At 40.3% G+C, this 26180-nt stretch overlaps 1 protein-coding gene across 3 annotated transcripts; it reads left to right on the top strand.

Annotated features, from left to right (window-relative positions):
* Window positions 1–1714: 1714 nt before the first annotated feature.
* baiap2l1a (BAR/IMD domain containing adaptor protein 2 like 1a) lies at window positions 1715–26082 on the top strand. 3 transcript variants are annotated; one of them, XM_041029342.1, is made up of 14 exons: window positions 1715–1969; window positions 3473–3548; window positions 3698–3784; window positions 11941–12002; window positions 13193–13264; window positions 13619–13753; window positions 17163–17315; window positions 17422–17565; window positions 18196–18319; window positions 18629–18842; window positions 20601–20660; window positions 20753–20903; window positions 23933–23973; window positions 24090–26082. In XM_041029342.1, the coding sequence occupies exons 1-14, from the start codon at window positions 1919–1921 to the stop codon at window positions 24160–24162; spliced, it is 1443 nt and encodes a 480-aa protein (XP_040885276.1). In that variant the 5' UTR covers window positions 1715–1918; the 3' UTR covers window positions 24163–26082. The 3 variants fall into 3 exon arrangements, with proteins under 3 accessions (XP_040885276.1, XP_040885277.1, XP_040885278.1); XM_041029343.1 differs by having other exon boundaries at window positions 20756–20903; XM_041029344.1 differs by lacking the exon at window positions 23933–23973.
* Window positions 26083–26180: the final 98 nt, after the last annotated feature.

Raw genomic sequence — 26180 nt, forward strand, 5'->3', positions numbered from 1 at the left:
GTTGTCTGTTTGTTGTCTGTGCTTATTTTTTGATGTACAAACTAATTTCAAGGCTGCATAGAGTTTGGATAATGTGCCATGTTTAAACTTAGTGACTGGCTCCACACTTTAACATTTCATCCTTAGGTTTAGGACTTTTAGTTAATTTTTTGTTTAAATGGCTAGAGCTATCTGTGAGGACTGTCAGAGTGTAAATGTAGTTGTAATATTTTGAGTTGTAGGTAACAGAAAATTTTTAGACAAATAGTTAATGTGCAGATGAAACAGCACAGGCTGTGCTGTGTGGATGCCAGAGTCTTAGGCTTTAAACTGTGAGGTGTTAGACGCACCACTTGGACTTGACAGTTTTGCAAGCTCTTGGTTTAAACAGACCAAACCTATGTTAGAGAGCAGTATGCGTTGGCTATTGGCCTGTGGTGTCTGGGTGCCATAGTGTAAGAGTTTAAACTGTTAGCTGTTGGATGCAATAGTAGGACTTATGGGTAACCATTAGCTGTACCACTTTGACTTCAGACATGAATTAAATAAGTTGATGTGTGTGTCTAATAGTTGGCTTTATATGTCTGACTTGTTTGGTGTGACCACATGTATGTTAGAGTTTGGCACTGTGACTTTTAGACTGTGGTGTGTGGATGCCAGGCTGAGTTTAAACCCAGATGTGATAGAGTGACAAATGTTCAGTGTTTTTACACGTCCATTAATGTGTCTCTCTTTCCAGGTGTATGTGGCTGAGTGGGGCTCCAACTTGGATGAGGCCATATCCAGGGTGGAGCTCAGGTACGCCCCCTGCTTTATGTGGAAGTGTAGCAAAACATTTAAAATAGGTTTGACTGTTTGTGTTTTATTTAAGTAATGTAATGGAGTAGTAAATCAAATAGATTAAGTATTCAAGTAGTCATGAGTAGTTATTGCTTCATTTACCTAAGCGTCTGAGCTATCCGAGCTCACGGCACAGCCTGTTTTTTCCGAGCATCCGAACACCAGGGGTCAGCGTACCAACACACAGTCGACTACAGCATAGCCGACCAACATGACATATTGGAATTTTTGGTCACTTGTTAGTGGCCCATCCATATATAAATTTGAGATAGAGAAAAGTGGTGGATAACAAAGCATATTAACTTAAGTGACGCACTTTGCTAAAGTATTTCCAGTTTGTGCTATTTCATATTTCTGTTACACAATATTTCTTATAGTACATTTAATTACAAATTTGCAGAGTAATATTTTATCTACAATATACTAGATTAAACTAATTAGCAGTATAAACAACAGCAAAATTATTCCTGTACAGAATCATAATATAACACTTGTGATTACTTTTTGGTGAAATGTCTTACTTTATTCTACTTTTAGCCTGCACCTAACTTCTAAACACATAACTTTAACTTGTCTAAATGTCTAACTTTACACTGTAGTACTACTACATTTTCTGAGGTTAATAATCTAACACGAACTTTGACTCATGAGCAGCAGTGCAATCATCTGTGTTATATCGCCCTCTAAAGGCCAGTGAAGCACCAAAACACAACGCCAAACGTCATTCCTCCATTTTTTCCCCCCATTCAAGGTAGACGTGTAGTTTCACTGCCTCTCTCATAACTTTTTATTTCACTTTTATTGTATGACACCCCCCACCTGACGTCACGCGTCCCATCCCTCCGCCCTAAAAGCACGAGGAAGACTCTGCGTGTCCCAGTCAGTCAGTCAGTGCGTCCGCCGCCGGCTGCTGAGCGTCACTCTGCCTGCACACACGGAGTGAGGGTGCAGCTAAGGGAGCAAGTCCAGTCCAGCTGTGGGATTTTAACATTCGGGGTGTGTGAACATCTGGATTACGATTTTTTTTTTTTAATTCCTCTGTTTGTTGCGTTTTCTTCTTCTTTTCTCGATTTCTGGGCTTGAGAAACAACCTGCCATCATGTCTCGGGCTCCAGATGATGTGAGCAAGCTTACTGAAAGTACATACAAGGTGAGTGATGCATCTGGCAAATAAAGAAATACTTAATATATGTAGTTGATGACAGATCGTATGCCTGGTTTGTGATTTCGAACTAAGAGGGGAAATTAGTTTTTCATAGTGAGGTTCTAACTCAGGTTGGTTGAATTTTAACCCTGACCATAAATCACACAGGTGTGATACATGTGCGCGTGCCTTTTATTGGGACTTGTCACGCTTTATGGAAGTTTTATTGGTTATATTATATTTATATATATTATTTATAACCTTTTACATAAAAGAGCCATTATTTTGTTTTCACACTGAAAAAAAACAGCTTAAACTTGCAACTTAAAGTTGTTGTTTACAAGGTAACGAAAGTATTTCTGAACTCTAATTACAGCCTGTAACGTCCAACAAACCCAGTACGAAATGAGGGACACACCCTGTTATTTAATTACTGAAAGATACATAAATCACAGCAAACCACAGTGCAGTCAAAGCCGTCTTGTCCCTCCAATGCGTGATGAGAGAGAGAAAAAGTTTCCCCCAACCCATTAATCAACCTGCTGACACTTGATCAATAGTCATTTGATCATGAGATCAATCTTGTTTAGTCAACCCAGATTAATCTAATCATGTTTACACTGCTGCCTCTCACCTTTGATAAGCAGGTGAGAGTGTGTGTGGTTGGATTTAATCCTCCTTTGAGGACCACATGTACACATTATCCAAAAGAAAAAAGAAAAATTGAAAAAGAAACCATGCAGAGCAAAGATAAAAAAAAAAAGTTATATTGTGGTATGTTATTGGGTTTAAGTTAAATGGTGGAATTAGGTGTAATGATTATTTTTTCAGTGGCATGTCCACACTGGTTTAGCAATACACACTGTGTGTGTGTGTGTTTGTGTGAGTGAGTGACAGAGAGAGAGAGAGTCATACCTGCCACAGTTTCAGCTGGTTAGAGAGAGAGAGAAAAGAAAACAAGGAACCTGTTTCCCTTTTTTTCTCTCCTCCGCTCTGTTCTTTTCTCCATGTAAAGTCATACCTGCCCCTTCATTGTTCTATGGAGGGCGTGCCAGGGGAATAGAGACAGGGAGGTGAACAGCACTTGATTGTTGAGACATTTCAATACAAAGAGAGAGAGAGAGGGAGGGAGAGAGAGAGAGAGAGACCGGGGGGTGGGAGGTGAGTGTGATGAGGTCCATGCTGCAAATAGCTGGGACTTTGTGTGGGACTTCGCTCTTTTGAGGGAGTTGTAAAGCATACGTGAGGGGTCAAGTTAAAAATTGAAAGTTTTATTGTTCTCACATGGTGATATTTATAGAGCAACAGCACAAACACTCCACCCACTCCCACGAAAATAGCCTCATGAGCTTTATTATTTATGGCAAAACCCTTTTAAAAAACAAAAGCACAGAAAGGAAATAAAGAAATTAGTTGTTTTTGAGACAAAAACTGTATGAATGGTGTAAATTAAATCAATCTGTGGTTGTTGCTTTCCTCCACACATTTTATCTCTGCTCTTTGTCCCAGAATGTGATGGAGCAGTTCAACCCGGGCCTGAGGAACCTGGTCAACCTCGGGAAGAGCTATGAGAAATCAGTCACAGGTAAACTCAGTTTCCACTCTCAGTGTGATACTGCTTCAGTTTATCAAAAGTCCTCTTGCATACGTTTCAGCAGAACACAAAATAATGCAGGAAGTCTTTTTTGTTTACCAGCCAGTAACTTGATGATATTCGTCTCTCTCCCCACGCAGTGATGACTCTTGCTGGAAAGGCCTATTTCGATGCAGTCTCAAAGGTCGGAGAGAATGCCACCATGTCTCCTGTCTCCAGAGAGCTCGGTGAGTTAAATCTTCCAACAGTGAGGGAAATTTCAAGGGGGTCTGCCTGATATCGGTACTCGAATGTGTCTGTGTTGAAGACGTGAACTTGAAAAAAGATACATATTCCGAGCCCCCATTTCTGTTGAAATATATTTAAAGTAATAGTTTGACATGTTAAGAGTTGGGTGAGAAGATCAAAACCATGTCAGCTCTCATGATAAGGCTACAGCCTTATTATTATAAAGCTTGTCAACAGGGGGAAAGGCTGGTTAGTTAGTCTGGCTCTGTCAGAGGGTACAAAATTTTTGGTCTTGCAGGAGTGTTTTAAGCAGGACTGACCTTTGAACAGAGTGTCTTCGGCTCTAGCTGTTTCCCTGTTTCTAATCCTCGTGCTAAGCTAAGCTAACTGGCTGCAGGCTGTAGCCTCATATGTATCAAGACTGGAGACTGGAATTGATTTTCTCCTCTAACTCTTGGCAAAAAGCGAATACGTGTATTTCCCAAAATGCCAAACTGACTCTGTAAAGTCACCATGAAATGATGAAAGTGGCTTTTTCACTTAAATCACCAACCTGGTTTCATCCAAACATCCCGACGAGTAATGGAAGCTATACACTGTCAAAGATGCTGCTTCTATGCACCTTCGTCATGGTGATATATTTTGCAGGCATACAGCCATCATCCGAAACACAAATCAATTATGCAGACATCTGGAAATAACACTGACTGAACCCTCATGGCAGAGTAGCAGCAGAAATTCATTATTATCTGCCGTCTGCCTCTCCCACTGATTGAAGTGCTTCCTCTGCTCTCTCTCTCCTCTCTGAGGCTGCCATCAAGCCCGAACAGGTTGTTTTTCATCCGTCCTGTGACTCATCTCCAATTATTCTATTAGTGCTGAAATTTGGAGCTGACCTATTTAGTCCGGGTCGTTCTAATTCAGTGCTATTACAATTCATCAAGTTGTTTTTTTTTATGTTTTGCTGCATCACTCCTTGATCCCGGGAGGTTTACAAACTGACTTCATGAATGCTCAGGTTGATGTGACAGACAAGGAATCAAGGCAGGGCAGTTAAAATGGCAAGATAATGTTCTGCACTTGGTCTTTTAAAGGAAAACCGTGACCACAGTGAACATTACATACATTTACATCATGATGAATGGCTTTGAAAAAAAGCCTATGGATTTTCTACTGGTATTTCTCTTCTAGGGTGCTCTTCTTTTAGGTGACGTTTGCATTACTTCAAGTCACAGACACATTTTGATGAAATGCTAGACTAGGTGAAGTAGTTTTGACAGAGCTGTCACTGTATGAAAAAGACAGGATTAGGTGTGTCTGTAAAAGTGTAATTAAAGGAAGAAGGAAGCTAGAAAAACATAAAGGAATTAGAGTTGATCATGACGGCAGTGTCAGTGTCTGAAAAGGAAGCTATGAAGGACATGTTTCATGATGTTAAATGGAAACCTGTGCCAAAAGAAATACAGACTTTCAGGCATCACTGATTAAAATTTACTAGAATAAAATGTAAACTGAGCAGGCTTTGAAATCCTGACACACAGGTTAGATATTAGATATTAAAAAAAGTTAGGTATTAAAAAAAGCTTTCTTATTACTGATCGTGATACCCGGAGGTATAGGTATGAAATCTCTCTCCATGCGAAGTGGCACCGCAACAACACAGAAATCTTTCCTCTGCAAGAGGAAATCTGTGTTTTCAAATTAAGCTATTAATATTTTTATCTGTCTGCCAGAGTGCAGGGAAACATGCACTGTGACTGGAGACGCTCTCCATACCCATCTGTTACGAAATGTTGGTCGAGTTTGTCAGGTCACACCTGTCAGTTAACAATGCCAGTACTTCATCACTTCATTAAATAATATGTTCGCAGTACATGGTAGGATGGTGACATTTTCACTGCATACTGAAAACAACGAGGTGCAACAGAAAACACAAAAGCCACACTAGGTGCTCCATCATCTTGATGACAGATTTTGATAATGCGGGAAGTTAAGGATTGTATCTTTCTTCATGCTTTTATCTAGTTTCCCCTCTTTTTCCATTCACCTCAGCCGTGCTGGAGTGTGAGTAGACATTTTATGTCTGCTTATATGAGCATGTGCATGTACCTGTGGCTAAATAAAAAGTGAAACTTTAAATGTGGCAGAAAAGAAAGAAATGGGGTTGCACTGTCTTATTTGACCCTAACTTTAAGAATCCAACTCAGTATAGAAAAGTCTCAAAACGGCCTCTGGTGAAAAAATCCGACGCGAAATCCGGGATTCACAGCCATTCTTTGACTGCCTGGAATAGGCGACGACGAGACAGTGCGAATTCTCTCACACATTGCAGCGAGAGGAGCAGCAAACACCCTGAACAAACAGACAGACAGAGGAGACCGTCTTCCCACCAGTGATCCTGCTCATCCCCTGTTCCTCCATCTGCCTCACCAAACCCACCGGTCTTTTCTGTCTGTCTGTGGACGCCAGGGGAGGCTCAGACTGTATGGAAATAAGGGGAACGCTGACTTTTGCAGGATTTATGGTTCTAACTTTTGAGAGAAGAAATATTCTAATTGTGATTTTACAAACAAAATTCAATTAGACTCATAAGCAATAAATCAAACCTTTCTCAGTTCAATACACTCAGTGGTTTTACTGCTACAACCTTCCCTGGTCTGGTATCACCAGTAGCTACTGGTGGCTAACGTAAGAAAGATATTGCTGTGTAACAGACATTACTGAGTCAGTTTACTGACTTTATTGCTCTTCTCTACGTCTCTGCCTGTGCCGTTATTACACTGCATTTTAGCAAGTTGTGGCTATACAGAGGTAAACAGACCGTATTTCACTAGGAGACGTGTTTGTTGTTTCCTTGGTGTGAACCCATTCCACTTGCTCTCAGCCAGGTTCCCTAATAATGCTACAGAAAAGACAACTGACTCAGGAAGGTCTTATGAAAATGAAAGAAAATTTAATGTGCCAACTTCCTTCACTTGAGGCCACTGTGGCCTCATTTCGGCAAAAGTTACATAGTCTTCCTTTAAGGCTTTCGGCCTGTGAAATCACACGATTATAGCTTTTCATCAGTAAATTGATTGCTTTTTGTTGCCATCCATCTATGATGCAGTGCCATGGCAGCATAGCCCTTATGCCATATATCACACTGTATATTTAAGGTTCAGTGGGAGTATAATTAGAAACTTCCTGTGCACGAGTGCATGACTGGACTCCACAGGGAGTTGCTATTCCACTTTGAAAAGCAGCAGGTATTGAAGGACTGAAAATGTTACAGGAGAAAGAATGGCCCGAACCCCACCCCTTCCACCTTTTCTCTGAGCTGTTTGTCAAGCTTCAGTCGAAATTGTTTTTTTGAAATATTGAAGTACACTGACAGCATGAGAAAAATTGTAATACCAGCAAGAGCGATTTTTTTTCTCTCCCCAGAGAATGAGGATTCAGAACAGAGAGCTCGCCGAGTGTTTCCCTCCGATAGCTGCTGTGAACTGGTTTTGGCTTTAGAGAAGGGCCATTTATTCTGATGGGAGGTTGATGTTATGGTTAATAAGAGTGTGTGACATTTCAAACATCTGGCTTAGAGCTATTTTACGGGGCTGTTTTGCTCTCCAGACACAAGCCAGTGTCGCCTGCATCATCGGTACGTGATGGCCAATGTCTGTCATTACAGACACAACATCTCCAGCAGCATCAGGGAACCATAAAAGGTTTCTGGAAGTCAGTGAAAATACATTTTCCTTCATTTTTCTCCCTCCTGCTCTAAGAACACCTGCAGCAGACTCATCTGCCCTGGCTCAAAAAAAAAATGCTTGTCTGGTGCAAACATTGTCTCAAATCTTATGAAATCTTCCTCTCTGCAGCTGGTAGTTCACTTTCCTTAATATCTTAAAAGGAATGATGGAGAGGAAGACCACGCTGGGCTTCATCCTAAACAATAATGAACACGTCTCTGCCATTGAGTAATGCAGCTTATCTCTGTCTAAAAGAGAAAATCTGCCAATCAGAACCTCAAAAGAGAGATATAGATATAGATATAGATATAGATATAGATATAGATATAAAAACATTATGGCTCAAATGTGCCAGGAAACAGGCATTTAGCCACTAAAATATCAGGGTTAACCAGACAGACACAGCTGTTTTCCCCCTTTCAAAGTGTCTTCTCATAGTCTGCCGTCACACTCCACAACTCTCTGATGATCCCAGACCTCAAACATCGTCGTTCTCCAGCCGCCATTAACCTAAAGGCTCTCCTTTCCACTGGGAGTTTCCTCCAAGGGACCTGAGATGAAGGGAGCAGAGATTCACTTACCGCTCAATAAACCGTGATTTTGGAGCCTCTAAAACTCCGTCACACTCCGGTCATTTCACTGGAATATCATTCTTTTTGAACCCTCCTGTGCTCGCTCACCACGTCATGTCACTTATCGGATATTGCAGATTTTCAGCCAGTATTCGGGGGAGATCACTTTTTTAAAGGACTTCAAACCAACTTGTTCTTCATGTAAAGAACATATGACACACAAGCAGTTTTTAAAATAATTTGATTTTTCCCTTTAGTTGGTTGCATTAAGTAAATAGAGATTTACTGTCGATGCTTGGGGCTCAAGTTACTTTTATGTGATCTTGTAATAAATAATGTTACGTGCTGTGAGTAATGGCAAGTCATCACTCTGTCTTAAGGAAGCTGTCACAGCTATTGATCTGCTGCAAACACTGCAGACATGCTGAATGACAGTAGTTGCTCATACTGATAATCAATACTCAAGGGTGGCAAGCGCATACTCTCTTCTTTACACAAGTCTATTAGTGTTTGTGCGTGATAGAGCTGAAATGATGATTAACTGATTAATCAATGGACTGAAAAATAATCAGCAACTAGTTTGCTCGGTTGTCATTAAAGTGTCCATAAATTTTTATTTTTTCTGAGCACTCTGAGGACTTCTCATCCGTGCTGGCTACAAGTTTCAGTCTTTTCTTGACCTTGGCAACAGCAGTTAAAGTCAAAACAAGCTTCCCTCAAGGTTCATTTATTAGCTGATCTGGTGCTTTGAGTCATATCATGATGTACGCTGTGGTTGTTGGTTGTGGTTATGTGTTTTAAGAAGGAGTTTTACAAGGGTGTTCAAAGTCCAAGAAGTTGACTAGTCCTAGAAAATGACTTTTTTTTTAAATGGAGTAATAAAGTCAGATGACAGGACTTTCCTTTACCTTACAATGGGTGACAGAAGAGTTACTAAGATCTGAATCCTCTAGGAGCAGTCTGTGTCATAAAAAGGGAGTTTAACCACAGTCACCATTCCATGTGTTCCCGGTGTCGTTAGCAATCACAGTGATGTCATTATGATTACAAGGAGGGAGTAGCTCATCTATGGCAGCCTCCAGCCTTTCCCCACCTGTGCCGAGATACCATTCAATCCTGAGTCACTTAGGAGTTGGCCGCATTTCATCACACACTCCACAAGCCTGCGTGGATAAGCCCAGTGATGCATCTCAGTAACGAAACGCTGTTGCAAGACGATGACCAATGGCTGCTGCTAACTGATGTTGCCTGCACTTGGCAAATGAAAGATGGCTTATCAGGTAGATAAAGTGGTGAAATAATGGTGAGCCAGTAGAAAAGATGTCAACAGGTCAGCTGCATTTGTTTGCTCTGCCAACGTCACCTCATGTTGTACAGTTTCCTTATCCATCGCCAAAAGGCAGGGGTTGTGTTGGCACAGGGCACTGCCAGCTCATACATCGTCACCTGTTGAGAATGTGGAAGGTGTTGCTCACGCTCTGTCCTGTCTGCCGTCTTGTAAAGCAGGCAGTTGATTCAGGTGGCAGAGAGAACACATACAAATTAATGATCTTTACACGAACATTTTTTTTTAAATAGCCAATGTTTTTGACCCCTGGGGTTTATCTTCATATCAGCTGAGTATAAAACACAAACTAGCAACCAGCATGTGAAGGATTAAATTGTAAAAGTTCATTTTCTCAATGTGAGTTACAGTATCTACATTACGATATAGCTTATGGTAAATATTAGGTGACCTGGGAGGGTGTTGGATGTGCAAGTGGAGGAGAGAATAGGCAATTTAATTTAATGAATCATAAGTCATATTAGTGAATCATGGATGATGTAGTTTTCCACAGGGATATTTTTTTTTAATCAATCCTGTACTAGCCTGCGTAGAAATCCACATAAACATGGCATGGTATATTGTTGAAATTGTTGAGGGGAGATTAGATTATTTTGATAATTCAAATCCTTACAAAAGAACAAATCACTAGCAGCAGGCTTGAGATAGGAGATAAGATATACTTAAAGGAAAAAGCTGCCCTGTGTTGTTGATGAACTTGAATAACCAGTAGACGTTAAAAAGTTGTGCAACCAGGCACATCTTTTCCACAGTCTTTTATTCACACTTCAGCTAGAAAGAATCCATTTTTTTTCTTTTTATACGCCTTATTTTTATATATATATATATATATATATATATATATATATATATATATATATATATATTTTTTTTTTTTTTTTTTTTTTTTTTTTTTTCTTTCTTCAGCATTGTACTCTGTCCTTTTCAACTCCAATTCACCTTCTTCAGTTGTTCATATGACGGCTTCATGCACCTTACAGACCATGTTCATGCTAAGCTGTGAAAATTCTCCGTAGGATTTACCCTCCCTCAGGCATGCCTTCACACCTTGTTAACCCCAAAGGTGAAACCTGCAGGTATACAAGGGCCTCTTTGAACCCCCTCCCAGCCTTTCTCAGCCTCCCCCTTCCACTCTGCGCGGTCTGTTGTTGAGGCTGTACAAACAGCCCAGCGCCTGGCGTCACCCCTCCCCGTCAAAGGACAAAGGCAGCATTTACCAGTACGTTCTGGTGACCTTCAGAGGGCAATGTTGTTGTAGCTGGACGCTGCCCACTGGATCAGTCAAGTCCAGCTATGTATCAGTGGGTTATTACATTTGTTTGCTTTGAGTGGAGGCGTGCAGGGAGGAATGTCAGGTGTTGGGTCAAATGTGTTCGAGTGTTCAGGTTGGAGGGTCCTGACAGCTTTTAGAGGTTTTCTAACAGAAATCACAAGCTCAACCTGACACATGTGCTTACTTTATTTTTTTGGTGATGAAATCCATGTAGGTTGTCCACTTCTGCTCCTTTTCCCTCATAGTGACACTGTTACATGTCCAGATATGTTGTCCCATACTGTTTTTGCAGGTTTCACCAGAAATCTCTGTGTCCTATAGTAAACCTAAGTCTAGATTTCGCCCCATTGTGATAGAGGGAGCTCTATAAACTGCTTAGCTACGATTGTCCACTTCTGTTTACAGTATTGACTCACTCCCATTGTCTGGTGTCATATGCTGCTCTATCTACAGTGTAGCCTGTCTGTGAATGGAGACTGTTCTGCGTCTGACCACACAATACCAGAACATTTCATAGAGATTACTTATTGACAGCTGCTCAAATATTGAAAGGAGATAAGTCATGTGTAAAATATGAGCTGTAAAGATGCATGTGAGGCTTGATGAAAATCAAGTTGCATTTATACAGGAAATTTGGAAAGTTTTTATTGTTGATGGTTCTCGACAAATTATTACAAATGATATCTCCTGCTGAATCTGCATCTTGTTATACGCTGATTTTAGAGGCTTGGTCTCTGGTGTCCAAATGCTCTGTCACCTGCCTGCTTAAAGGAAAAGTTCGACATTTTGGGGAATATACTTTTTAGCTGAGAGTTAGGCTCGTTAAATCGTGTAACAAATATTTGCTCGGTAAATATGAAGCATGAAGACAGGAAACAGGGGAAACATTTAGCCTGTCTCTGTAACAAAACCACATACCAGCTCTCTAATTAACGTATTACTTCTTGTTTGTTTAAAACCAAGGTGCAAAATCAACACACTGTTCATTATACAAAGGGGTTATGTGCCACAGTGTTTCTTTGCTGGGTGTAGCTACTTCCTGGAGTGGCATCAGTCTTCTTTTGTAATTCTCGGCAGGGAAGCGAATTAGGGAGCGAATTTCCCAAGATGTCACAGTCTTGCTTCAGAATTCCTGTGGTCACAATACAAATCCACAGTGCCATACATTCAAAACAAGTTTCTCTTTCTTTGTAATGATTTCTGAAATACTACCATTATATTCCTGGTGTCTTTCTAGGTTTGGTGCTAATGGAGATCGCAGAGGCCCACAGGAAGGTCCATAATGAACTTGAGGAGAACGTGAGTAGCTTTCAAAGGCTATGGCTAGTAACATTATGTATTTATGTCACTGTTTGTCTGTGTAGCCAAAGCCTGACACAGTGTATTCCTCTGTGTCTTGGACCTCCATTACAGTCTATAAACTATTAACCTGAAAATAGTCCCCAACAAAAGAACTATTTTCTAATGCTTGAGGGATGTTTGGTAAAAACTACAGTGTCTCTCTACTTTAGAAATTAGACTTATTTCAAAGTATATTTCTGACCTGTTTTTAAAGATTTACATTTTCAGTAGAATGCAATGAGTTTTGTAGCTTGGGGAAAGCATTGAGAGATTGTAGGCTTTTGGACTTTTCACTGGATTTGTTGACAGTGAAAAACATTGAAGATCACCAGCCTCCTCTCAGCTAAGCACACAGCTCTTTAGGTTGTTCCCTTCATCTGTGCTCCGTTCTGTCTGCTTCTGAATGAGAAGAATGAAAGCAGGATAATGGATCCGAAGGATAAAAAGAGCAATTATGTCATTAAGTAATTTTGCACAGTGACAGCTCACCTGTTGAGCCTCTAGGAGTGACCATTTGTCATTCCTAGACGCACTCTGTGGCAGCCAATGCTCGGCTTATCTTAACATAATAGACAGAGACTGGCCATTTGTTACCTTCTCCTCTCTGGACATGTGACATGTAACCTTTTGAGCTCATTCCCTTCATTTTTGAGAGTTTGAAATTGTTGTAACAAAAAGGTGATAGAAAATTTTGACAAGAGTGGAAAAGCAACAGAATCATTCCTGACCCCGTAGCCTCGGGGTGAAATGCTTTGGATGCCTGCCAGCAACAAGAAGTAAATTGAAGTCAAGTGTCACCAGTTCGAATATGGCTATAACTGAAATTCAGTACTCTGATGTAAGAAACAAGCACAAGTCCTAAAATGTAAATAATGAAAAACCTTTCATTACGTTTCCTTTTGAGTATCACGGCCTGATTGTAATTTATCTGCGAGAGGAATAAGTTGTAAATCTTTAACCTTAACAGGCTGATAAGCCATCGCTGGCGAGTGGATCCTCTCAGAAACCCATTACCGTGTGTTCCACCAGGTCACTCCACTCTTATCGTAACGAGCCATGTGACTGAACTGTACATTGTGTTTAGAACAGCGTGCATGCAGGATGATGTATGTTGCAACTAGTATAAGGTGTGTGTCTTCTCTTTGCAGTTCAAGAGGTTTCACAGAGAGATTATTACCGAACTGGAGAAGAAGACAGAGATGGATGTGAAATACATGAATGTAAGTGTGGCCAATATGCAGTGTAGCGCTATTCATCAGTGCAAGAATCCGCCAACCCCATCTTCCCTCTATTTCTGAGAGATTTTATTCAAATGTATTTAATGTAGGTAAAGCTACTCTGGAAGCAGAAATCTGGAATAAAATCTCAATGGAAAGAATCATCACTTCATTTGTTTTAGTCATTGGTTTAGCCATTTATATGCTGATTTGACCAGAGTTTCTCCTTTGCAGTTATAGCTCAAAAAATGATGGTTGATTCATGGTCAGTTTCAAAGAGAAATATTATTTTAGCATCTAAAATGAAACCTGCAGCAGCTCATCATCCGTGCTTCTGTTGTCAAACGTTTCGTGTAGGCCACCTTCAAGCGCTACCAGTCAGAGCACAAGATGAAGCAGGAGTCGTTGGAGCGCTCTCAGATAGACCTGAAGAAACTGAGGAGGAAAAGCCAGGGGAAGCACTCATCCAAGTACGAGATCAAAGAGAACGAGGTGAGACTGAAACCAAACCGACCCCAACCTTTCTGGTTTCTTTAAAAACAGTGTGTGCACATGTCTGATACTGGCAGGTGTGCAATTTATGCAACAGGAAGGCCGGGATAGTTCTCATGATATTCGCATACCAATGCAAAGAAAGAGGTGTGGAGGTAGAGGTTTTTACTTAAGATGAAGATGCCTCATGGGACTGAAATTCCAGGTTTTGCTCTCCAGTTGTATTTTATCATGTAAGGGTATCACATCACTGACATTTGAGACATTTGAGATGTGTGTTCAAACACTACACACCCCCGAGTGTCCTCAGATGTTTACAGTCACAAGGGAAGTCATGTCACATTAAACATTCTACCAGACAAGAGACTGAGAGGTGCCACCACACCTAAAGCTGTTTGCAGATTGTCTGTATTTATGTGCAGTAGAATAAGACCATTATAGCTCAGCTCAGTGTGTTCAGCTACAGGATTGCGTTTTTTTTTGGAGGCTCACACACACAGATTTGCACAAATACATACATGTATGTATTTTTTTTTCTGGAAACCAAAAATGTAGTTTAGCATAAAAAGTCAGAGGTTGCAGACAGACTTGTATTTTCAGAGTAACTAAGTGGTTTTCTTATCCAATGAAATACGGTATTGAAGCTGCTCTAGGTATTTTTTTATATGCCAAAACTGAGCCAGCTGGTCTGCAGCACTTAGGAAAATCCAATTCTCTCAAATTGAAACTTTGCCCAAAATCAATTAAGGTATTAGGTATTACAATTATCTGCCCACATGGGACTCTTAAGAGCAACATGCAAAACAGGTTCCTAACAGCAGTAAGTGAGCTCTTCATTTAGAGAAAACTGGGATCATATTTGACATTTTGGTTTAGCTTTTTGTGTCTTCTCTGGTATCTTTTGTTAGAAACCCATCAAAATAAAAGTGCATTTCACAACTCTCTCATCCATCATCTTGCCACCTTCAAGATGGTGTTTGACACTGATTCTGGTTTCTTATATACAGTCCATTGATCAGTCATGTGACTTATTGATCATCATAGAAACCAAGTTTACAAAGTATAATTACCGTAATCTTTTAAAAATACTTTTTACAAAGTGTCTTACACAGGATACAGATTGTATAAAAAAATCAGAAAACATTGACTGAAATATAGTGCATAATGTATTTACAAGGCTTGCACTGAAGCTCACTCTGGTCTGCACCTCACTCTGCATGTGTTCTCAAAGTTAGCAAATATTTGTTACAGGATTGTTGGATTGCTGAATATCAAAGGTCACATTTTTGACTTAGCATACTGTTTGACCCACAACCTGTGAATGGACGTGATCTTGAGGTGGCTTGTCCAGCTGTTTTTTTTTTTTTTTTGTTGTATTGCTGATACTGATCTTAGATTCATTATTTGACCTCGGTGGCGTCTGCAGTGATACAGTGTGCATTCGAGCAAAGATATGTCAGGGAAGAGCAGGAAAACGTAATATGGGCTCAGAATTAAATAAAGGGAGCAACAGGACTTTTATAACAGCTATTTAGAAGCAGTTGTGGACCAACAGCAGAGCGGACTCATAAAACCTAATCTCCTGCATCTCAGAAATCACATTGAAATAACAAACAGGGCTAAAGCAAATGTCACTGCTGAGTGAACAGAAGTACACAAACAGAAGTTTTGCTTTAGTGGGTTTGTTTTTATGCTTTTCTTTGCTCCTGATAGTATTAGTTGTAGTATATTCTTCCAAACGCCTGAGCGTTGCACATCTCTGGGTATTTACATCTTGTGGTCCACTACCAACAAGCAGTCTTAACACTTCACACAGCGATTTGCTTTGTAAATCAATGTGGTGGTGAGATGAAGGAGGGACTGCACAGCCTGAGTAATAACTCCCGTCTGTCGCTTGTTTTAATTCATCCGCTGTTTTTTTATGGCCTCACGTTGATGATGGATGGTGTGAAACCTTGGCTGGTTTCAAGTGAATTACAAAACAACGTCTTTAATTGAAAAATCAAGAAGTTATTGCAGGTTGTAAAATGGATGTTTTGACTTTTTCCTCTCTCAATACACTGTTGCTCTTTTCCTCCGCTCCTGTTTGTCCTTGCACTTGAATGGCACCTATTAAAATACACCTGGACAATAAGTTGTCTTTTCCAGGTGGAGCTTAGTAGTCTGAGCCTGGCTTTTTCATTATCTGATAAAAATGACACCAGACAACGACAAGGGGGGACAAGGCTAACCGCTCACCATTCTAATAATCATCTGTGGAGCTGCCAGCGATGAGCTTAGTCCAGTCTGTCTGCTCTCCCACCTCTCGCTGGGAGCCTGGGAGATTGTTTGCTGTGAAAATGGGAAATGAAGAGCTTTGGTTCAGCGTCTAACAGAGAGATAGACAGAGAAAATGAGACCAGACAGTAAAGGAGGGTCTTTGACAGAGCCCTTAGAGACACAGGCTGCTTTACTGTCACCATGACAACCTGTGGAAAATGGGAGCGATAAGGGGTGGGTGTAGTATAAAGGGATGGCGGAGAGGTTGAGAAGTCTTGTTAAAGAGTTTGATATGCCTCATGTCAGGTCCAGACGCCCATTCGCCCTGCATGACAGGCCGTGTCGTTCTCAGGCTCTCTGTGGGAAAGGTGTGTCTTTCAGTGCACTGATTTTCCCTCCGTAATAAAATCAATCCATGAGCTGCAAGAGACCCAAATAAACTTGTCTCTAAGCATAGAGACTTTTATTAATAAGCTTGAGTCACCTTGTTGTTTGCCTAAATTCATTTTTGTTGCCTAAGAGGAAAAAAGAAAACAGAGAGAAAGAAGCTTGTGCTGCAGAGCTTGAGGTTATGGCGACTGAAAAATGAACACGCACTCAGAAAACATAAATCACAAGTGTTTGTGACGTAAACAAAAAAATATGACGAAAGGCGTTTTATGAGCACTGACAAGAGACACACAATTAGCTCGGTGGTTCATTAAGTTTATGGGCCAAAAGTTTACAGTAAATAAATCAAAACAGCAGTTTGTGTACTGTTAAGTGAAGGCAGACGATCAATAGTTATCATTTGGAATGTGATTAAACACAATATACAGCAATACCTAAGGCAAAAAGTTTCAGTTTCATTTATTTATTATTATTTTTATAATTAGTACTCCATTATTTGTTGTATTTTGTTATTATTTTTTAAAATTCATTGAATTGATTTAGGCCCACTGCACCATGTCATGAGCCTCCTGAGCAGAACAGCTTGTTCTCATCAGTGTTCGCTACCGCAAACTCTTGTGGCTTAGTTTTTAATGGTCACATAATACAGTACAATCTATCACTATTATCAATCTGCAAGCAATCTGTTGCTCATTTGAAGCCTGACTTGTTGTTAATCCTGTACCCTGACCTCCATGCTGTCCTTTGACCCTGTTTACAGTATTTGGAGACCATCTCATCACGCCAGATGGACATGCAGAAGTTCATCGCCGACGGCTGCAGAGAGGCCTTGCTGGAAGAAAAGAGACGCTTCTGCTTCCTGGCGGACAAACACTGCATGTTCTCCTATCAAATTAGCAGCTTCCACGAGAAAGTAAGCGTGGACAGAGATGAACATCCTGCACAGCCAGACCCCTCCATTATGGATTGTTTGACACCTGCTCTCTCTCTCTCCCTCTCTCTTTCTCTGGCGTTTCCAGGCCAGAGACATGCTGGCCGTGAACCTCCCCAGCTGGCAGGAAAAGTGCAGCGACATCACCAAGGTGCCGGACACGGTGGTGACCATGATAGAGGGACTCTCCACCACTCCTGAGCAATCTCCGCTGGTTGAACGCTGCAACAGGGTACGTTTTAGCTTTAGTCAAGTATGGATTTGTGCTGATTTATATTAAATCACACACCAAAAACTGGCACCAGAATTGTGTCGTCTGTGAGATAAGGATTAATTCCATTAAATTCTCATCAAAGTTTCTTTTTCAAAAGAGACCTGTTGCCTTTGCTCACAAACTCTGATATACTTATCTTCGTGTAAGGAGCTTCAGATAAAAGCTGCCAAATAGTCCATAAGTAGAAAAAATCATGAGGAAAAGACTGGCGCTTGGAGCGTTTTATCTTGTCTTCTTGTTGCTTTTAGTTTATCTTTCAAAGGCACTGATATCTGTCGTATCAGATGGAAGCTGTTGCCGGTGAAGTGGCAGGTTGTCATTAACTGGCTGTCAACCATGGGAAATCCCACAGGTGCTGTTGTTGCTGCCTTCTGCTAAAGTCCACTGAATATTTTTGGCCACGGCTGTTTATTGCCATGTAGGAGGAAGACAATAAGCTTCAATTATATTAATGACTGAAAATCATTGCCTCAATAAGGACATACAAATGAGGTCATCCAAACAAAATGCTTGTTATGATCTGAAGATTGCTAGCTCATATATTGTCATATTAGTGTCTGCTAATCACATTCTTTGCTGTCTCTTCAGAACAACGTGGAGTCAGTGGTGCCTCCTCCAGCACCACCGCTAAAGGCTCAGATTAGTCCGCTCGCCAATATGTTCAATCCAGAGCCCAGATCTCCGCTCACCTCCTCTTCAGACCACAACTCAGGTAGTGAAGGCTGCTCTGAAACACAAACCTGTCTCCCATAAATGACTGTGGCACCTCTCAGTCCAGTCATCAACAAGATCCATCAAAGTCCTGCCACAATTCATCAAAATCAAACGAGCAACGTAGACATTTTTTTACAGATTGAACTATAAATTATAGATTTTTTCAGGAAGAAGAAAGCTAATAAGTGTATTTCCCATAATGTCAAACTACTGCTTTAAATAATTCACAGTTAATTTTAACCTTTGACAGATATCTGACACTATCACATCTTTAATCTCTGTTTTTGTGAACCTCTGCTCGCTCCAGACCAGGGCAGTCTCGGAGAGGGCAGTCTGTCCCGGTCGACATCCCAGTCGTCTGGTCTCAACGTGGCCAGGAAACACCGGGTTAGGACCATCTTTCCCCACACGTCGGGCAACAACGACACACTCCTCAGCTTCGATGATGGCGACATCATCACTCTGCTCGTCCAGGAGGAGAAGGACGGCTGGCTGTATGGAGAACTGGAGAAGACAAGGCAGTAAGTTTTCGCTCTGTGGACAGAGAGATCATATATGTTACAGGGATGTGTTGATGGCTCTACTGTGTTTACATCACAGTATGCATTATAACATGAGTGTCTGTGCTGTAAAGTGGAGGACTTTTATTTTCCTACAAATGCCATGAAAAGACCGAAACCCTCCATAATGCGATCCCTTTCACAAGGGCTGTCTGTACTATAGAGCTCCATTATTACCCATTATAAAACACATCAGTGAGCCACAGTGTTGCACTGGGTGACTTGTTCCTTCATCGCATGTAATGTGGAATAGAAAACGTGGCTGTGGAATCCCTCCCTCACATACATGATTTAAATACAATCTAAATACGACTGTTGGCACACCCACAAGAGGAAATGTACTTTCATTCCAACAAATATGCAGCTCCCCTGACACACAGGCGTTTTTCACATAACTGAAGTGGCAGTACTAGTTTCTGCTTTGTGTTTCTTAATATTTTGCTGTGCTAATACATCATGCCTAGAAACACAGACTATGTCAGGTATGTTCAACACGACAGTCGTAAAGCTTGATCTCTCTGTCAACAACAATACCACACACGTACGTAAAAAATCCAGGTGCACTCACACAAACAACAGACATCTGGTCTTTTATTTTTCATCCAGCAGTGACACATAATGATGAGTGAGTGAAATGAAAAGGATCAACTAGGATTTTAAAAAGGTGAAATTGCACCTCCAGACAGCAGAGAGGGAAAAGTGTTCCTAGACACTGAAACAAATTCTTCCCTGCTTATACTGCTTACACGAACAGACGTCACATCTATTCTCTTTGTGTGTCTTGTTTGCTCAAATTATCAGGTTCGAAAATGTTTATATACAACATGTTGTGTTTGTATATGTAGCTGCAGCAGCATAAATCTGTAAAGGAGCCTCTGAGCTGCCTGTGTAATTACAGCCATCTTCAGCTCCTCTGTAGATCAATTAGGACTAGAGGCGAAAGGATACAGAGTGCTTACAGAGCTTGTGTCAAATGTTTTTTCATTCCCACTTTGAAACAAATTAACGCAGGCCTTATCTGCTCCCTGTGTGTGTCATTAAGTGGCCTTTTGAGTCAGAGTGGTTTTAATGCAGTCAGTGGCGGTTTGTCAAGAGGAGGACATGTTGGGATAAATCACAGTACATTCTGTTTCTTAGCAACAAATCCAGCGCGTTGCTCTGATAAGCCATATTTTCCACTAGACGTGACTTGGAGACAACTTCTGAGTCTTAGTGAACAAAATCTCTGTCTGTTATGTATTTTATATTTGATGTGTGCATCTGAATGATTCTAAGATATTCACTCACAAGCCTGCATGAGGAATGTGGGGGGGTATCAGCATCAGTTTTTCTTCTCTGGTTCTTTTATTTGGTTAATTAATGAAAGATGTCCAGAGACTGAACATAATTCAAAAGAGGAATTCATCGTTTTAGCAGAACTGATGATATTATCACACAGCTCGCCCAGGCTGAAAAAATGCTGATGTACATCATCTGATACTGAGGGAGAGATTTCTGTCTTTATCGTCAGAATAAACTACAGAACAAACATGTTCACTGAAAAGAAAATAGAGTAAAAGCTCCCACTCTCGGCTGATGAACTGGATGCATACGACTGACATTGTTCAGTCAGAAATGTATCCAAATAATTAATAAAAAATGAAAATGTTATATGGTGGTTTATATTAAATAGTCTTATGATGTTTTGGATGTTGTTTGTGTTTCTTTCTTTCTCATTAGGCGGGGCTGGTTTCCCTCATCGTACTGCAGACCTTACACTGAGCCAGTGATATCAAATAGGTAAGACAACATTACAGCATGCCAGGAACTGAATCAATAATGTGTTTACAGCTGATGTTTTGATAGCTGAAGTTTTATGTCATATGTCTTAGCAGCAATCTGGGCACGCCAGTGCGTAGTCTGAGTGTGGCCAGTCTGCCAGAGCAGGAGGAGGAAGAGCCAGTGTTGATTCCCCCGCCAGACTACAGTGACGACCCCCCCTCTAGCCCGGTGGTCTCCTCAACTCCCTCACCACAGAACACGGTTAGTACCAGTACCTGCATGAGCACAAACCAAAAATATAAGGTGACGCTACCGTAGGAAAGCCTTTTAACAAAAAACTTTTCACAAAATACTTTTAACATGGATTTAATGTTGGGGGTTTGGCCATGTAACATACTAACATAAACATTATTTAAAGCTGTTTTACTGTCCAGCAAGAAGAGATGAGATTCTGTCCTGTTGGTTTTGGCAGATAAAAGAAGCAGTTTGATGAATCTGATTCACTGAACATTATTTATTCCTTTAATCCATGGTTTGTTGCTCCAGCTATTATGCTTCTGTTAGCTTATTTGTGGCAGTGCTGCACCACAGAATACATACTGGTTGTTTAAAATTGCATTATGAAGTATTTATTTATATAACAAGATTGGCTTGCTGTTATATATTTATATTTTAAACAATGACACACAGTGTACCTACAAGCAATAAACAGCAAATGTACTTTAAAGCTATAATTGGTAGGTACATAATAACAATGGGTCAAATATAGAGTATGTATAATTTTAAAGGGGTCGCTCAAAGTTTTGAAACCGCCTGAATCTCTCACTCAGTGGCTAACATCAGAGGCCTGTGTGCTGTGCAGCTGCCGTGTTTGAGTCTCTAGGAAACGGGCTATCACATGTTCCAGAAAAGGTCTTACGCTTGATAGGATATCTTTATTGTTACTGCCTCACCTAAGTCGTTGCAGACTCCACGCCCACACCACAAAATGCCATCACACGTCAAACGTTTGGTCTGACTAATTGTGTCTTATCAACATCTCCTTGATGCACAGTCATCGCCTCCACGCCCTTAAAACAGATCACCAGAAACACACCTCAACTCCTCCAACCAGTTTGAGGAAATATACTATACATATCTTGATAATCATTTCCCAAAAGGATACATTAGCCTGAAACATGATATGTTTGCCCTCTACAGGAGGCTATTTGCAAATTTGCAAGAGTTCTCTGAAGACAAAGATGATAAGTGTAAAACAGACCAGAGAGGTATTGGCTCAGAAATATTTTAAAAGACATCTGAAAAAGTGCTCCTAGCCAGGTTTTTTTTTCAGGATTGGAGAGAGCGGTTGGAGAAGGAGAGTTACAGCGGGAAGCATAAAGGACAAGAGGGTACAGACACAATTTCATTTTGTGCCTGCACTATGTCAGCTGATTGAAAATGAACTAGTAGCTGTCCAGCCAGCAGACAAGCCCAGGCACTCTTCTTTCTCCCTCATCATCACCCCCCTGGCTGCTCTGTCTGTACTCAGTGTCCTTTATATCTGCTGCCTCAGGGTTTCTCCATGAAATAATCTTCTTTCTCTTATCCCATCGTAACTTCTCACAATTTTACACCAATTTTTAAAAACTGAAAAGACAAAAAATAAAATAAGGCCACAAATAAAATGCCCCCCCCTTCAAAGATTTGCTTAAGTGTAGGCAGAAGGCTGACTGTGCTCTTTAGGTTTGTATTGCGACTGTGGGTTTAAGTTAGACTTTGTCACTATTGCTCTGGGGACTTTAGTTCCCTGAGTTTTGCTTTCAGGTAGCATTGAATTCCCACCTCCTTTACACCAGAATGTTTTTGTATGGTGACACTTGACAGGCTGTATCTTGGACTCTAAACTAAGGTGTGTCAGTTTCAGTGGGAAACATTAATTAATTGATTGATTGGATACAGGAAACAGGTCAGAATAAGTTGATAACTTGTCTTTGACTAAGGTTAGCTGTGACTGTGATTTGTAGCTCCCTCAAAATTTACTTTTTTCCAAAAATAACGTTTTCTATGGTGTAGTGTTTTTTTGACATGGTAAAACAGATGTTAAAAAAAAGTCTGATTCTCATTTAATTATATTTATTTTGTGACTTTTTTCCAACACTCAATTATACCTCTTGCCTACTTGCAGTAAAAACATAACTAATCTTTATATGAATGTTGATTTTTTTTCTCTTGACAGGTTTAGAATGTTTAATGTTTTTAGGACTAATAGTTTACATTATATATAAAACAATTCTCAGCAGTATTTTGAGACCTTTACAGTCAGGAAAACAACAGAAGCTAAACATGAAATATTGCTTTGCTTGTGATCTCTGGATCATGTATTTGCAATGCTAGGTTTGTTGCAGGTAGTACTCAGCTCAAGAAGTAGTTCTGCCTGAAAGGCTGAGTGCAGGGAGTAAAATTTCATGAGCCAAAGTGAGGCTGCATGCTTGATGACTTCTGGATGCTGGATGTTGTCTGCCCTCTACTGGAAGAGTCAGATGGTGCATGTTTTTGTAATTAGTAATAAATGCAATAAAGGCTTTCCTAATAAGCTTTTTAACCTTTTACTAAATAATATATGCATCTGAGAAATAGAATAAAATCAATTAAGATTCCTGTAAGACGTTACAAGTTTTATTTTATCTGCACATTGAATAAACAAATGATAAAATCTTAGTTTAAAAAGTTCTTAGTTCTGATTTAATCTAAAATGAAAACAGCACACTAAACTACAAACTCATGGGTGCGACAAGAGTTCCTCTGACATATTTATTAGCAGCTGTAGCACTATTAACTTTCTTTACAGCTTTACAGGGTTTTATTAGCAAATATGTGGCTATAGCACCCCTCAGGGGACATAGCCTTGGTATTTATATTCCTCAACTTTGTTGTCCCCATGCTCACTTGACTCTGTGGAGACGATAAGATTATCATGGTCCTCAGGTGAGAGAAAAAGAGGAGCGTGTCTCTCTCCAGCCTTTCTAGATTGTTTACATTCCAGACTCAGTGAAGTCTGAGGTTGTAGCTTATGTGCGTGTCAAAGCTCCACTGTGCTGATTAGGAGTGGGGGGTGGAGTTGGGGGGATGACTGTTGATGAGAAATCTTATCAAACCAGTCTGACTACTCTGACTTTCTTCATAGCTAGAGGGAGGGTGTGGGTTTTTGGTGACTGTGGTGTGTGGGGGTGTGTTTTGAACTGTCAGTGTTTTTTTCTCTTTGTCCTCTGGATCTTCAAGGGTCTTTTCTTCTGTGTTTTTGACAACAGGTTTCTTTAGTCAATGGGACTGCAAAGGCTCCTTTTCTAGGGTGAGTGACCTAACACAACTAAAACAAACTCACAGGTTACAGCCCAATATGCGTGCGCTGATTGAAGATCAGCTGATGGTGGATTTGAAATGATTTCAGCCATTTTCTCCCTGCAGAGGCGGGAATCCGTTTGCCACGGTCAAGCTGAGGCCAACTGTCACAAATGACAGATCGGCGCCGAACATCTAACACAGAGCAGGAGAGTCTTCACCGCTGCCTTCAGGGGAGTCATGCAACATGGGACCCCTGCGACACAACCAATATCACCCCAACCTACATCTCACCAGCCTGCATGCTAGTCTCTCTCAGCACCGGTCTGCTCTATTAAAGGGATCCATTGTTTCTTGGCATACGTGTGTGTTACTGTGCCAGTGTGCGTTTTACATTTGCCACAACAGTGAAGCATTGCGTAATCAACATATGAAGAAACAGGATATTCTGAAAAACATTGTAGTGCAAAGAAAATGTTTCAAAATGTTAAACACGCAGTCTGTGATTGTGTTAAATTAATAATTCAACCCAAAATGAAAATGTAGGCTTTGTCTAATCAACATGTCTCTTAAAGATGTGATCAATTTGACCATTACAGGTATTTCTTATTTCTTATACTTTTAATGTGAAGCAGCAGCAGTCCAAAACTCTTTACTGAGTATCAGCACAGTGAATGTGCATTGCTGAAAAAATGCTGGCCATAAATAGTATCAAAAATGTCAGATGGATTTCATGACAATGATGAGGATTATGACTTTAAACATTAACCTCAGCCATCTTCCAAAATACTGAAAGGTCCAGGGCCATTTTTTTAATGCAAGTGTGAAAACTAAAGCCAGCTTTGCTTTGGCTTTGGTTTTTACACCATAATCCAAGCAGTTTGTAGACAAACATTTGCAAAAGGTGCAAAAACCAAACAATTTAGGACAAACTTAATAATGGATGTGTGAATCCACCTGTTTAATGCTACATGCATTACAGTGCAAAAGCGTTCTGGAGAAATTTGTGTCTTTTCATGTTTCCATGTAGTGTATTTGAAGATGTCAGCAGTGTAATATGAGGCTGAGACAAAGCTATTGGGGTTTTTTTGCGACTCTTGTGGTCCCATAAATATCTAAGGACTTTTGACTGACGTGATTATGGAGATAAAACCTGCATCTTCATTTTGGGCTGAGCTTTCCCTTTAAGATTGTCTCTTTGGAAAGAAGAGAAGTACTCAGAGAGTGTCATAAGGTCTTTTCAGGCCTGCTTGTGCTGCAGTCAGTTAAGTGTTTTAATACAGAATTAAGAGATCCACATGTAAATGAGAGTGACCTGGTGCTGATGAAACAGACCAGCACCCGGGCTGTCTTCCTGACTTGCCAAAAAATATATATAAACATGCATTGTTATTTCTATTTTTATTATAATTATTTGTCTTTCTTTTTTTTTTTTTTTAAAGAGGCATTGTGATGTACAGAGGTTGTGAGAATGAAGGGAGATTGACGTGTTGGGAAAAGGGTTTGTCATTTGAGTGAAGGCAAAACCAGCACCATGTTTCAAATAAGAAGGCTATTTATATGCAGTAAGTTTGTATGAGATATTTAAATAAAACATGTATGCAGAAGTCTATTCTGTGAAAGTGCCCCTTTAAACATGACAGCCACTGTGCTCCGTATGAGCCATGGACCCCATGCTGATTTTGATTTGACTGCTGGTATGTATGTTATATGGGTAAAACGACCTTGTGATGAAGGGAATATTTTTCATTACTCATGGTTCCACTGTTGTTTAATGTAGATTGTAGATGAACAATGCACAGTTTATGCAAAATAAAAATGTACCTAACTGGTAGATGTTCGCATTGTATGTGAATATGGTGGGTCATTGTTTGAAATCAACAAAGTATGAACTATTTCATGAGGAAAAGGACCTTTTTTGCCATGTATTTGCTTTACAGAATGTAAATGTATGATGAGGAACTGATTGATGAAACTCTTCATTGATCCTCACAGACCCACCGATGTGTGTAAGTGAACCCCTCAAACATAGTTAATGCCACATGCTTTCTTCAGAGTACCTTGCCACTGTGTTGACCATTGTAGTCTTTTTTTTCTCAATAAAACACAATAAAATAAAAGTCTGCATGAAAATTATTTTCTAAATTAATTTTTTCCCCTCCAGTCTTACATTTCAAAGTGGTCCAGAGCGAGGCTGCAAAATCCAAACATAAAACC

This window comes from Toxotes jaculatrix, chromosome 21, assembly GCF_017976425.1.
Source record: "Toxotes jaculatrix isolate fToxJac2 chromosome 21, fToxJac2.pri, whole genome shotgun sequence".
Lineage (NCBI taxonomy): Eukaryota > Metazoa > Chordata > Actinopteri > Toxotidae > Toxotes > Toxotes jaculatrix.

Coding starts and splice junctions, on each gene's coding strand:
- baiap2l1a (XM_041029342.1), top strand. CDS start 1,919: ATGTCTCGGGCTCCAGATGATGTGAGCAAGCTTACTGAAAGTACATAC. Junction 13,265..13,618: donor TGGATGTGAAATACATGAAT/GTAAGTGTGGCC, acceptor CGTTTCGTGTAG/GCCACCTTCAAGCGCTACCA. Junction 18,320..18,628: donor CTCTTCAGACCACAACTCAG/GTAGTGAAGGCT, acceptor TGCTCGCTCCAG/ACCAGGGCAGTCTCGGAGAG.